We start from the raw sequence: 14,499 nt of genomic DNA, 5'->3' as shown, positions 1-14,499 counted from the left end.
TGGGTTGCGGCATGTTACTGGCTGAACTTGCTGCCATTCCGCCATGCTCTCGCGGGGTTGGCTGAGAGGTCGAGATCCCGCCCTGCCCGGGCCGCCTGGAACACTCGCCGCTGCCATGGCAACGACAGACGCTGCGCTGGAGTTTGGCTCCCGGGGGTCGCAGCGGGCAGCAGCTGGAGACCGCCGGGTACCGGGCCTGGGGAGCGAGGGAGGGGCCAGCACCCCGGGGCATGGGGAGGCGGGGCGCGGGAGGGACCCCCAGTGGATTGGGACGGGGCGCCAGGGACTCACGGGAGGGCTGAGCCGGGAGCCGGGGAGGGAAGGTGTCGGGGACCAGGCGCGCCCTGCGTCGGGAGGCGGGGACGGAGAGCAGGATCGGGCCGCGAGCCGGCGAGCATGTGTCTGCGCTGCGGCTATCGCCATTGCCACCCCGTAACTCGGCTCGGTTCCCCATCTCGTGCGCATCCTCTTCCCCCAGGGGCGGCATTTCCCCCACAGCTCCCGGCCTTGGGCGCATAACGTGGCCCCTCGCCAGGAGCCGCTCTGGAGTCTGCCGAAGGCGTAGTGAGGTCCAGAACCTTTGACCTGTGGCAGGCGGCTCGGATACCAGGCGATGGGTGCTAGAGCATAGCTGGACCCGAACCACATAGCTTAGTCAACACAGGGTTTGAAGTTCTGTGCGAGAAGAAAGAGCCAGATGGGGGGATAGGCCTGTGCCTCCGCCTTGTCCCAGGAGCAGGGGTAAAGAAAGAAATGTATTGGAAATAGGACCTCGTGCATGCAAAAAGGGGACAAAGCGCCTAAAAAACAGGAGAGATACCAAATGCCCAGGCCTATGAGAAATGGATTAGTCTCAGAATCAACCAAAGAAAATGATCTTTTTTCCACCCAACCACGATACATATTGAGAAATCTGCCAGATACCTTTGAAATAAAAAGAAGTGTCTCAGGAGTGGATAGAAAAGTTACTCTGAGGCCTTGTCTACGCTCATATTTTGCTTCAAATGTCCCATTGCTTTATTACCGCTGTTTCAATTCCAGCACCAGTAACAAAAGTGAAAGCATAGTGTAGGTAGGCAGCCACCAGCGTTTTAACCTCTATGGCTAAGATTTTCAAAAGTGGCTGCCAATTTTGCCTGCCTCAATTTTCTGGTGCTCATTTTGACATATCTTATAGAGCTCTGATTTTCATAAAATGCTGAGCATCCACTCTATGAAAATCAGGCCCTTTTAAGATGTCTCAGATTGGGCACCCAAACACTGAAGCATTCAAATCACTAACCACTTTTGAAAACCTTGTCGTAAACTATTTGTATCTGCTCTGTACAGGATTGGATGACACAGCAGTTAAAATACCAGTGACTGGTCGACACGAGAGTTGTGCCAATAACAGCAACAATTGGAAGTTTTATGAAAAACAGTCTAGTATAGATATAGCCTTATATATCCTAGAAAAAGGACAATTGATAGAAGAAAAAGAACAAAATGATTCTGTATTATGCCTGTAGAAACAATTTAGGATTAGGTCTTACAATCTGCATCTGCACAAAGGAATAGAAGGTAGTTGGTAGTTGAGGCAGTGGGATAACACCAGCATTGGAACCACTGGGTAAAGTCCGTCAACATTAGCTGTGTTGTTTTGTGTGCCATTTTGTCCTGTATCCCTACTAGTGCTGTACTACATTGCTATAGTTGCATTACCTCTTGAGTACAAATCCCACTGTTCCTAGCACAGCAACTGAAGCAAAACTTTATGATACAGAACTGAAGCAAAAATTTGATAGATTTTGAAAGACCTTCTAGGAAAAGAGGGCAAACACCATGGTTCACCTCATAAGGCTTAGAGAAACAGAGAGTTTGGAAAATGTTAAGTATTTCATTTTCCGTAAGCTTATCTTTATTATTTTTATATTATTATTTGTACTGGTTATAGGAACCGTATAACTTTATTAATACTATCAAGTGTCTATATCTCAAAATAAATTATATATAAGTAAAAACAATTGAGAAGTCAAAGTCATCTCCTTATCATACAAAGCCTTCACCAGATTACATTAAACAAAACAAACAGACTCACCAATAGTCACAGTAAATTATAACACCATATAACTCAGCAATTTTCTCACATCCATAACATCTCCGTAATAGAGGTAGAAATCTTCTTTAATATAGGGCTAGCTGAAATTTAACCCCAGTTCTGTGAGGTGTTTAGATGCTTCTGTGATCAATAGAAAAAAAAAGGTTAGGGTTCAGGCCTACAATTGGGAACACCGAGGTTCAAGTCCTTGCTCCACCACAGCCTTCCTGTGTGACCTTGGACAAGTTGCTTAGTCTCTCTGTGCCTCAGTGCCCCATCTGTAAAATGTGGATAATAGGACTTCTTTAGCTCACAAGGATTTTGTGAAGATAACTACATTAAAGATTGTGAGGTGCTCAGATTGTTTCCTTTTACCACCATTGATCTATCTGTATCCATCTGCTGTATCTTGTCTTATACTTAGATTGTAAGCTTTTTGGGGCAGGGACTGTCTCTTTGTTCTGTATTTGTGCAGTGTGTAGCACAGTGTGGTCCTGGCCCATGACTGGGGCTGATTGGTGCCACAATAATAATAAAAAAGAATAAGGTAAGGGGTCTAGATAAGTACCTTAGAAAGATTTCTAAGTATCTTGCTTCATAAATAGTAGGATCAATGTGTGAGCTTCTGTCCAGAAATTATCACATCTAGAAAACAAACAAAGAAAGTGCTTTTAAAAATAAAAAATACATACACAAGGAAAAAGCAACTGTTCTTTCTTCATCTGTTATGTATGTTTCTATGCACAGGTGAGCAGTGGATATGAATCTAGACAGCGTTTCCTCATTCTCTTCTTTGCAAGCTCTTGCTAAGCTGCTTGCTGACCCTCAGGAAGAAGACAATGATGACAATGAGCTTGGGGTGAGTACCTGACAAGAAATAAAGAACTCTGTAGTCACATGGGGCCAAATGCAGGTCTGGTAGAAAATGGTGCAACTCCCACAGAAGTCAAAAGTTCGAGGGCCTGATTCTCTTCTCTCTCACTGGTTTTACATTGCTGTAACTCCAACCTCAATGGAGTGATTTTGATTTTCACCAGTGTAAGTAAAAAGAGAATCAAACCCCAGAAGTCTTTTCAGGTGGTAGACTGATTGAAACAGGAGGAAAATGATTTTAGGGCTGCATTCTACACAGAGGGAAAAGAAGGAATAGTGGGAAAGCTCATGGCCTGGGAACAGGAAAGAGACTGAATGCTAAAGGAAATGAAAATATGTAGCTGAAATAGCCTGCAAACACAGACTTAGGCCTCCCTTTCCCCACAGCCTACCATAGATGAAGGCAATTACTCCTAGAGACAAATGGCTTCATAGGAAGGGATATAAAAATGCAGTGAAACTTCAGAGTAAAGACTGTGGGAGGAGACAGAGTGTAGTAATTCTGTGTGTCTCTGATTGAAACACTTTAGAGATAACCGATCAAGTACAATAGATATTGATGGAGGGGATAGAATTGGGAGAGGTGAGTAATCATTGCAGGATGAATAATTTAGAACAATAATTAAGGAGAGAAACATCTATCATCTTGGGACTAGATGACAGTCGTGGCATCTGGAAAGTGTACTCTGTGCCCACATTAAGCTATTGTCACTGTTGTTGATATTTTCTCAGTGCATGTAGCAGTGGAGTTAAGTGTCTGTGCCTGTTTTGGACACAGTGGCTAAGACACGTGAGAATCACAACCTACAGTGCCTCACGGTGTCTTCATAACTCTTTGAAAAGTCTGATAGTATCTTGTACATGTTCTGTTATGGCATGGATAAAAATGACAAATGTCTCAGTCCTCCTTCATGACCTTGCATCCACAGAGACCCCCTTATAAGAACAAACTAGCTGGCCATAGAACCTTTTTGTTTAGTAGTCTTTAGTTGGGGTTGTATGCATATCCCTCAAGGTATACCTTCAGTAGCTGGAGAATATGAATCCTTCACTCTCCCTAATCATCCCTCAGTTTTTCTACATCTGCCGTGACATCTTGTCAGGAAAGAAATCTCAATCATTAGTTTATTTCTAATTAATAAAATGAATAACACCTCTGTGTCAGCAACTGAAAATTGCCCTCAGTGATATCCATAAAGTCTGTGTCAATCTTCCTGTATGCAGTGTAGTTGTAGCCTGGTCCCAGGATATTAGAAAAACAAGGTGGTGAGGTAATATCTTTTATTGGACCAACTTCAATTAAAGATATTACCTCGCCCACCTTATCAATCTTCTTGGTAATTTGGAATCTTTGTTTTGATTTATTTTAATGTCCTCTGTGTGTAAGACACTTTTATCAAACCAAGAAACTTTATATACATAGAAATGCTGCACACTAACTGCCAATTAGCATTATAGTGATTCATCATTTAAAATAAATGCTATTGCCTTGTGTGACTGCTGGCATTAAAAAGACTCTAAATGCTATGATGAGACTGCATGTACTACGTGAAATTAGCATGCAGCACTGTCATGGCAGGTATAGTGCGGCAGTTTTCCCAGATGACCTATAGGAAAGATTCCCTCAGATGCTAGCACACATGGCTGTAAGGCTGTAGTTATGGAGTCCTTGTTTAAGTCCAACACATCAAAGCCACTGTCTCATGGGTGAGAATGAGGAGGGAAGTGTTACTTAGTGGTTAGAGAACAAGACCGTGACATGAGACTTTTGGGTATTGCCATTGACTTGTATGAACTTGGACAAATAATTTAACTTTTCTACGCCTCATTTTCTCCATCTCTAAAATGGGGATGATGATAATGCTCACAGGAAAGTTTTAAAAGTTTAATGTTTGTAAAGCATTCTGATATAGGTAGATATTGTAGATATCCTTTGATGGGCAGTGTTCTGTAAATATAAAGTATTATTGCTATTAATTATTTTTTTTATTACTGGGGTGGGCTATGGACACATTCATTTCAGCTGTATTTGGCTTTTTTTTCAGTCCCATTCTTCTTCTGTTAGCGCCGTGGGTCCTGGGAATATTGGACCAGCAAAGAAAGCAAAGCCCACAGGTAATCTGTGTTGTAGCAGAATGGTGTCAGTAAAGACTGGGATCCACCATAACGCTAACACAATATAATAGCTGTAATAACAACTGCCTCTGACGCAGCTCGCCTCAGCTACAACTGAGAGTGGTTGCTTTCCTCTGTGTTGAGGGGGGAACAATACTATTTTACATGTACATTATATAGCACTTTTTATCCTGAAGGGTTGCAACACTTTACAACTCTGTACATACAGTGCCACTAAAATGTAGCAACCTCTGAGATGGAGCGTGTCAGCCACAGAACACTGAACACTGCACACTGCCCAGTTATGTGACGAAGGGAAATTTTGGCCAAACACACCAACTAGGGCAAACCTCTATTCTTACAAAAAGTGCTGGGGACTCTTTAGTGCTCACACAAAGCAGACAAGAGCTTGTTTTTTAAGATCTCATCTTCACACAATAAACTGCATGGAACTCAGATTATCCACCCAGTAAGGGGGAGAAACTATTACCCCACTACCATGAAACCATAGACTTCTCCTTTACCTCCCAAAAGTCCTGCAAACCCATTTAGGAAAAAGCTTGAGAGAAGAACTAAGCCTTACTCTGTGCCCTGAAGATCAACAGACTCAAACTGTGCCAAAGCAAGGAGAAAGTAAATTCCACATTCAAGGTTCCCCTCATTGAACACGCTGCCTCTAGTCCTCAGTCGTGAAATTGGGAGCTGCAGCAAAAGTACTCACAACTCAACTGGCCAAACGTAAAGAGAGAGTCAGGCTCTTAGACAGCTGAAACCTAAACTCCCTAGGGAATTATGCATTAGTGTCAACACCTTGAATTGCATCAAGAAAGAAATAAAGTAAGTAAGAAAGAAAGTGTAGTCTTTGCAGAAAGGGTGTAATATCCTTCCTGCAGCTAACACTATCAGACAGTTGGGCAGCTTCATTATCCACCAGCTGTAGCATTTGTGTAGTCTTCAAGAGTGGCCAGAGAGCAGTGAGTCATTCTAGATAGAGGTCACAATGACATAGAGAACTGTGGTGAGAACTGTGTCCAAAAGAAATAGTCACAGATATAACAAAGATGCTTTTCAACACTGTTTCTGCTTAGGAATCTAGAAATAATCAGGGAGTCAAAAGAACCCCAACTTGTACATCGACTGCATGAAGGGAAGACACATCCCTGCCATATTCCCTATATGCTTTTCTCCAATGTACATCATCACCTTTGTTTTGCATACCCCCAAGGATTTATGGAAAGGATTTGATATATTGTGCTGTTTATGAATGAGAGGAGAAAGATGATCCCTTTACAAAACATCTCTGCTCACTTAACATCCTATTTGGAGAAGTCTTAATATTCCTTAATCCCTCTAGATTTCACTCAACCCAATTTGATTTTGATTGGAGTGTCTGATGTTTTGTGACCTGGAGCAGAATGTTCCCTTACTTATTCCACAAATAGGGTGGGCAAAGGAGAGTTAAGTTTCTGGAAATAAAAACTTTCCTCCTTTCCTAAATCTCCAATTAGATTGTGACTAGGTAAATCCTAGGGAGACTACAATCCTAGAAATACCTTGTATCAAGCAGCCACACCATATTTAAACACAGCAACCCGAGAAAGTCAGACCTATCTTAGAAGTTGACAGTATCAAATTCTCTCTTTCACCCCCTCACCTAGTAACCCCTCAGGTGAAGTCTGGAAATAGTAAAGATATCTGGAATACAGAGGAGGTGCCAGAAGGATCAGAGTTTGATGATATCTGGGATCCAAGGGAACAACCAGAGTAAGTGTAACAGAGCTGAGACTGTGTGCATGTGTTTTGTGCAGCTGAAATCCAAGCATGTTCTATGTAGCATATACATTGTGTTTATAATAAAACACACACCACTGAAAAGCTTGTGTTAAGGAAGGGCGGAAGGGATGTACACTAAGGGTACCTCTTCAGTGCAATGTAAGCCCAGGGTTAGTGGGACTCAAGTCAGCTGACCTGTTTTAGGGAACCTTGGGCTTGAGCATCTACATTGTATTTTAACCTTATGTTAAGACTTTTTTAAGCGGTGCTCAAATCTAAGTCTGGTGTCCACACTGCAGTGCACAGACCCAGGTCAAAGTAACCATATCCCAGAGTCCCTATCATACCCAACTCCCCCAGCCCTGACACTGTGATACACTATAGGAAAACTTTACTGCCTACCCGCACATTACCAGGAAGCAGCTTGCTTTGCAAAAGGCTTGATCAGTTCGCTCTCCATTGCAAACTCAGGAACTGCTCTGAAAGTGTGCTTGCAGATCGGTGTTCAGAAGAAAATGGATTAACGCCGACTTGAGTTGCTCCAGTTTGCAAAATGGGGGTGACATCCATTTTCAATAGAGTGGATTGCAGATTGTTGGGATAGGGAGGACTAAGGAAGTTGTCCCGTGGAATTGTGGAATACTGACTCTCAGGACCCGAGTTAAGCAGGGCTGTGTCTAGACTGCAAAGCAATAAGGCTTGGATCTTGGGTCCTGGCTTAACTCAAGCTTGGACCCTCCAGCCCTGCAGGGTCCTGGGACCTTGTGTCCGAGTCCTGGATTAGTGTAATTGCAGTGTAGACACCACTGGGATTACAAATTTACATTGCAGTGTAGACATGCCTTGATGAGCTTTGCCTCCAAAGCAGCAATAATTAATAAATTACTTTAATGTCTTCTGTGGAGGAGACCTTTTAGTCTCATAACAGAAATTTGGAGTCTGTTTTCCCTGTTATAAAATTATTCCCAATGTCAGATGCTTGTATGAAGTAGGATTAGGAGGGAAAGAAGGCCATCACCATAATTTATTAGCCTTCATACATGCCAAGTTTGCATACAACATTACTGAATTTATCTGCTGCTTTTGTGACAGCAAGTGAGAGTTCCATTCTTTTGATAATGCTGCACTATATCGGGGTTTTGGGATTTATATTTATATTGCAGGGAATTAAATGCTTTAGAGGTAAATGCCTGCTGTCAGAAGAGTATTTTACAGGCAGTATTACTCTTCTAATGAATGGCATTCAATCAGAGATGGATTGTAAAAGAAAAGCCTAAAAATAGTAACAGAATTCTTCTTTCCCCACCTCAAATAAAGCATTATTAAGTGGATGCTGTCACACAGTTTAGGTTGTGAAGTGCTCTGAAGCAATCTGGAAAATTCTCTAGCTCGAAAGGATCAGATAATCCTAAAAGGAGCCTTTACATTAATCATCACAAAATATTGCACCCTGAGGGCCAGATCCTTAATTGGTGTAAACTGGAGTAATTACATTGAAGTCAACAGAGCTCCACAGTGTTCACCTGATTGAAGATCTAGCCCAGAATTTCCACTTTTCTCTGTGCATATATACAATTAGTCACTCAGTTGCCTGATCTAGAAACTGGGCAGAGTTTTCCCCTTTAAAATTAGACCTTAAAAATGAACATTTTTAACAGCCCTCTATTTAGTCTCCACTTATGCACCCATATGCTCTTGTGCACACATTTTTATTTAAAATTATCATCTTTATTGTCCTGTCAGGGTAAGGTAAATTTGTCCAATGCTGATATGAACCAAACACTCTGGACCCATTCAGTCTCTGCTGAAGGAGGGGCAGCTTTTCTCTAGCCCTGAACTATTATGTATTGTGTAGTACAGATAAAATGAGAGAATAAATCTTTGTAATAGTTCATCAAATTAATGCATGGAAAAGACCCAAAAGGAAAACAGATGTCTTGAAGGTAAATCTAGAGCTGTTATTAGACAGATTTTACATTGACTGAGAGACTAGAACTTTGTTACATGCATACATAACCACTGGAAATGTAAAAAAGAGCTTCTTTCCATACAACCTTTCAACAGTCTAGAAAAATTGCTCTATTTATTTTGCTCAATTTACTAGGAGTATTACATGTTCTAAATACAATCTTCAGTTGTGTTTCTTCATTCCTTAAATACCAACAGGAAGAGAACAGAATTCCAGATTTTGCTGCATTCTGAATTAGACAAACTTATTTGTAGGGGGAAAAATCAATGTATATAAAATGAAATATAATTAATATTAGCAGAGAAAGTGATGTTATTTTTGGGCTACAGGAGCCAAATGATGGCCAAGAAATTGTTTGCAAGATAATTACTTGACAGTGTCTTTTTCAAATGTTTCCTCCAGGGAGCTATCTTGGAGGTTTAGTAGATAAATATCATACCCACAGGGTTCAATTTCCAGTCCCAGTCTTATTCCCTGGTCCTGCAAAGGCTGATTGTGCTGTGGAGGCAGCGTGCCCAGAATCTGGTGGGGAGTGAAGGATGACTCATTGTTCATCATGAGTCCTCCAGCCTACTATAAGAGACAGTGATGGTTCTGAATAGAGTCCCAGTCCAGGTGTCTCTTTGAAGGGCATGTAAAATGGAGGAAAACGGGGAATCCAGTAGAGAAGAAAAGGACCTACATTCCCAAGGAAGACAATATTGTCTTCCCCTTCTCCTGCCCTTCCTTAACATGGAGAGTCAAACAAGGTTTGATGACCAGTTTTGTCTCTGCTAGGTATGAGATTTTATTCAAGCAGCAGGTGGGAGCGGAGGACATCTTCCTGGGGATGAGCAGAAAGGACCCTTCCACAGCCTGCTGTGAGGACATGCTGGTGAGCATGACCTCTGTTTCCAGTCCCTTCTCTTTCCCCTTTCCTTACTGCTTCCTTCTTCCCTCTCACTGTCTCCTTCCATGTAGCACATACATACACAGCTATTTTATTGTCTTTAGGGCTATGCAGGATCTTCTAAGTAGCTTTCATTGAATCTGCCATTGCCACTGACCTGTACTGGGCTGAGGGTAGCCATGCAGTATCTCGAGAGCCTGGTATATTCAGAAAATACACAACCTGCCCAGGTATATGGGCCATGTTCAGACCTGGTGTAAGTGGAAGCAAGTCCCACTGGGTGTTGCATCCACTTATCTACAACCCTGTGTGGTTGGGGTTTTTTTTTTTACACCTGCATAAACTCATTGAACTGCAAATTATGAATAGACTCTGTCACAACCAGGTTAGTGGATGGCCAGACCTATTAGTCAGAGCCAGAGTCCGCAGTCATGAGTCAGCTGAAGCAGGATACTGGGAGTTCAAAAGCAGGCGACAAACCAGAGATCAGGAACTACAAGTCAAATGCCAGGAATCAAGACAGGTTGAGGTGCTAGGGAAGCAGGAGCAGGAACAGGATGGTGCTTAGGAGCAGGATGTTCAAACAGCTTCCCGTTTCTGTTGCTGGCTTAAGTAGGGCCAATGTGCCAATCAACCACTCTGGTACTCCACCAGTTGGCGCTCGTGGGCAGAGCCTCATACTAGGGCTGGGCTTCATGTGGCCCAGGTAAGCTATTGTCAGCAGGCTGCCAGGTGGAAGGTTGGCATGTGGCTGCTCCCATTGAACCCTGTGGGCTTGAGTTTGAGACCTGTGGGCATGACACTGTGTGAGGTGATGGAATGTTACAACACTGGGACACCCCTCAGAGTCACAGGTGTCTGATCCTCTCCCCATATTATACTGTCAGTGACTTCCCTCAGCTGCAACATTCAGAAGGGACATAACTTCTGTATGTGTGTTTTATTCTAGTTGGTGTAAGGTGCCCCTGGCCTTCACTAAAGCAGGAGCTTTAAGTGACTGCAACATATCTGTCATATAGGCTTTCAACTCAGGATTTGTGGAGAGAGTAGGAGTATCTGTAGACATCATGAACCTTTGAAAGAAGTGATTACTACTTCATCTTTCTTCTGATACAAATCACCCATGCAAATTCTAGCTCTGATCTTCTAGAACCAAAAGGATTCATAAGGAAGTTGGGTATTTCCTACAGACCATAGTACTGCAAAACTCATCCCAGCCTCCAATGCATCTCTGGATTCCCCCTGCATTACCTCTCCCACTCTTCGGTCTTACTTGTACCTGTTATTTCAGATTAAAATCAAACTGCCAGATACAAAGTCCTCAGACATTACACTTGACATCCAGGACAAGATTCTTGACCTTCGAACCCCAAAAAAGTAAGTGAAGCAGAATTGTTATAAGTTTGTGTGGCATATTCTCTAATGGAATTTAACAAAGGCTTCAGGTGAACGATCAGCAGCATGAAAGGTGAGGGTGCAGATGTGATTATTCAATTGCAAAGGAAAAATACAGATAGATGGAAACCCAGCCATTATTAATCTGTTAGGTTAGTAGTGGGATGCGTTTGGGGCCCCCTAAGACTAACATCTCTGGAAACCTCTATGATCCTGCTCTGTCAACGGTAGCCTTAAAACAGCAAACCGTATGGGCCAAAATTGTAGTCCTCTAAAATTGCGCCTACAGTTTTGAATGCCTGCTTGGTTATTTAGCACACAAATGCAAGTGTACGTGCATACCTCTGCATATACATAAAGATGGAGAGCCTTCTGCAAGTGGATCCAAGAGGTGTGATCTGGATTAAGGCCAGAGGAAAGTTGTCCCTAATAGGCTAACTATATAGTACCACATAAAGGGCCAGCTTCATCCCTCCAAAAGCATTTCAAGCTCTGCATAACCTTTTATATTGAAAGATCAGATGTTTTCCCTATCTTCAGCCAACAGGTTAAAGTGTTTGGGTATCCATGATTAGTAGGTTGAACATATACACCCAACCCATACTCTTCCTGCCTTGAAAAGATCCAAAAAGCCCAATGTTTAGTTTTAAGTTGATGCACAAATACACAGAGCTTCAAAAGGGCATATTTTGATAAATACTAAAGAAAACCTTTATTTTAAATATGAAAAATATAGGAATTGCCACACTAGAAACAATAGTCCATAGGGCTTTCTGAGCACCGACCTGACCCACTGAAGTCAATGTAATTATACCAGGGATGAATTTGACCAAAAGACCTATGAATACTGGAAGGTCACACTAAATTAATGTGGCCCACCAAATTTCCCTTCTGAAATGCAACACTAGCCTTTGGAAGTGATGCCAATCGAAAAGCAGGAGAAATGCATATTCAGCCGACAACCACTGCCTAGGCAAAAACCCCTAGTTGGCAAAATCAGTATAACACTGCAGATGTAGGGAAACCTCAACATGCTGTTTCTCTTGTGATCCAGTTTCTTTGGTGAGTTAGAGATTTGCCATATCTTCTTCACTTCCAGCCATCACAAGTCCTGAATCCTGCAAATAAGAGGTTCTCAGTAAATCTAAAGGCTGTATGAGGCACTCGCTGAGCTAGTGTAGATTTTGCAAGTGTTCATGCAATTTCTTTCGCTATGAAAGAAAGTAAGATTTTCGGCCCTATATTTTCAAATGCATTCAGTAAATGCTGGGCACAGCTGAGCAGGAGGAGCACAAAACTGTCCTGGGGCTGGTTGTGTGTCAGTCCACTGTCAAGCAGCCTTAGCTTGCTCTGAACTATGCCAGCTCCCAGTGGCCCATGCCAGCAGCCAGGGCACAGAGAACTCTGATCACACCCTTTCCCAGCTACTCCAGCAGAGGGCTAGGAGGGACATGATGTAGAATCAACATGGCTTAGAGCCTAGTTTAGAGCAGCCGTGAGGTGTGCTGTCTCTATGCTAGCCAGGAATTCCCCCACACTTGGAGTAATGCTTGGCTACGCAGATCCCCTGGGTTCAAGGTCTCTTTGTGTCAGTGGGGTGGCCAAACACTTTAATCAGGATGCTCCAGTTTTTTCTCCTTCACTGGGGAGGTTAGGTTACTACTCTGTGTGCTACATTTTCTTCAAACACACATTTGGGCTGTATGCATTATTCAGATTTTTACCACTGTGACAGCATTGTGGATGTGTCTCATTCTCACTCTGCATCTAAAATGCACCACTATGCAGCTTCAAGAACTGTGAGAGGCCCCACAATCAATCACTGGAAATCTTTGTCAGAGCACAAAGCCAAAAGCGTGTTGAGAGAGAATCAGTATTGGAATTATGCGAGGGCCCAGCGGGGCAGAGCCCCAGTAGTTCAGTGAGCCCCACCCAGTCATAATAAATTAACGTGGCCCGCCAAATTCTGTTTTCTGAATTGCAAACACTAGCCTGATGCAAGTAATTTGCTTTCCTTTCTCTAGTGCCTACTTGGGGCTGGGCTAAAAAATCCTCTGTGTCCTGTTTTCTAGGAAGCTGCTACTGCATCTCCCCCATCCTGTGGACAGCAAGAATGGCAACGCTTGTTTCATCTCAGAAAAGGAAACCCTGGAAGTCACCTTGAGGATGAAAAGAGAGTTTGACTTCATCAACTTTGCCTGAGGGAAAATGGGAACGTTTTCAAGCAGTGATCTATTTGGCTACCTGATTGCTAGCCATACCATAGTCTATTCCCCTTGGGAATGGTTCAGAAAGGATAGATCTTTCCACTACAGCTCCTATTTGTGCAGTTAGGCAGTGTGATGATCCACACCATATGTCTACTGCAGGTGAATAGGAGTCAGAGGTTTCTCTGAGCAAGTACAGTATAGTATATCTATCTCTGAGCAATACTATCTCTGAGCTTGGGATCCGAGACCTACCATACAAATTCTTAGTAACTCTGAATTTTCTCTGAACTCCTCTTGGTATGTGAGTGTGACCCAGGACACCAGCTGTAATGGCCAATGGAACAGGACTGTGAGACACCTTTTCTGCCTCCTAGATAAAATCCTGCAGAGATCATGGATGGAGGGGATTCCGTCTTTAGCCTCTCATGAGACTCTAGTATTTGCTGTGCAGGGTTCACAGGTTAAGCTTGATCTTGCCCTGTTAGGTAGCACTCATCATTCCATATCTCAGAAAGGAGATGCCTGTGAGTATGTGTTTTGGGATAGAAGCCATGGGTATGATCCAAAACCCATTGAAGTCAATGGAAACACTCCTATTGACTTCACTGAGCTTTGGATTAGGCTTTAGATGGTGGTGCATCACTTGGCCCAGAGGGCAGGACTGAGACCAGACCTATATTTTTGATCGGAATGATTTGTCACTGGGTTGCTGCTGTTAATGTGATACTTTAGTCTATGCTCCATGAATAATTAAAATGTTACTCCAACACTAACTAAAATGTCTTGCATTGACACCTTTTTGGGGAGATCGGGCCCTGAAACCAATACATATAATGGCTGGGAAAAAGTTACTCGGTAAGTTTGGTTTCCAAATCTTGTAAATAGCCATCATACCAACATTCAGTTTTAATTTACAGATAGGTTGATTAATTATAAACAATGCGCATATTTGTAAAGCACCATTACATTTAAAAATAGGAGTGTAAGTAATTTCTATACACAGATTTGGAACGTGCATAAGGATATAAAAAATACTGAGGAGAGTCATGCAGTTGGCATTAATGCATTTAAATTGGGAGCATTTTGATGAGATAGGGGCTTAAAACACTCCACATGCTAAGATACCGTGTACTTTATATGTCCCATATTTAGAAGGCCTATTCATAGCATCTGTTCCAAACAGGAAAACTGGCCAATC

General features: G+C 42.6%; 1 protein-coding gene across 1 annotated transcript; it reads left to right on the top strand.

Moving 5' to 3' along the window:
* The first annotated feature begins 98 nt into the window (after positions 1-98).
* DNAAF6 (dynein axonemal assembly factor 6) lies at positions 99-14,080 on the top strand. The gene is made up of 7 exons (XM_067549767.1): positions 99-187; positions 2,825-2,936; positions 4,996-5,065; positions 6,724-6,829; positions 9,585-9,681; positions 10,988-11,073; positions 13,164-14,080. Exons 2-7 carry the CDS (start codon positions 2,838-2,840, stop codon positions 13,291-13,293), a joined length of 588 nt encoding a protein of 195 aa, XP_067405868.1. The 5' UTR covers positions 99-187; positions 2,825-2,837; the 3' UTR covers positions 13,294-14,080.
* The last annotated feature ends 419 nt before the right edge of the window (positions 14,081-14,499 follow it).

The sequence above is a fragment of the Emydura macquarii genome, unplaced genomic scaffold, assembly GCF_026122565.2.
Source record: "Emydura macquarii macquarii isolate MOO-44397 ecotype Brisbane River unplaced genomic scaffold, CSIRO-AGI_Emac_v2 contig_1253, whole genome shotgun sequence".
Classification (NCBI taxonomy): Eukaryota; Metazoa; Chordata; order Testudines; family Chelidae; genus Emydura; species Emydura macquarii.
Note: the sequence above shows the minus strand (reverse complement) of the source record. Positions and strands in the feature narration are given on the sequence as shown.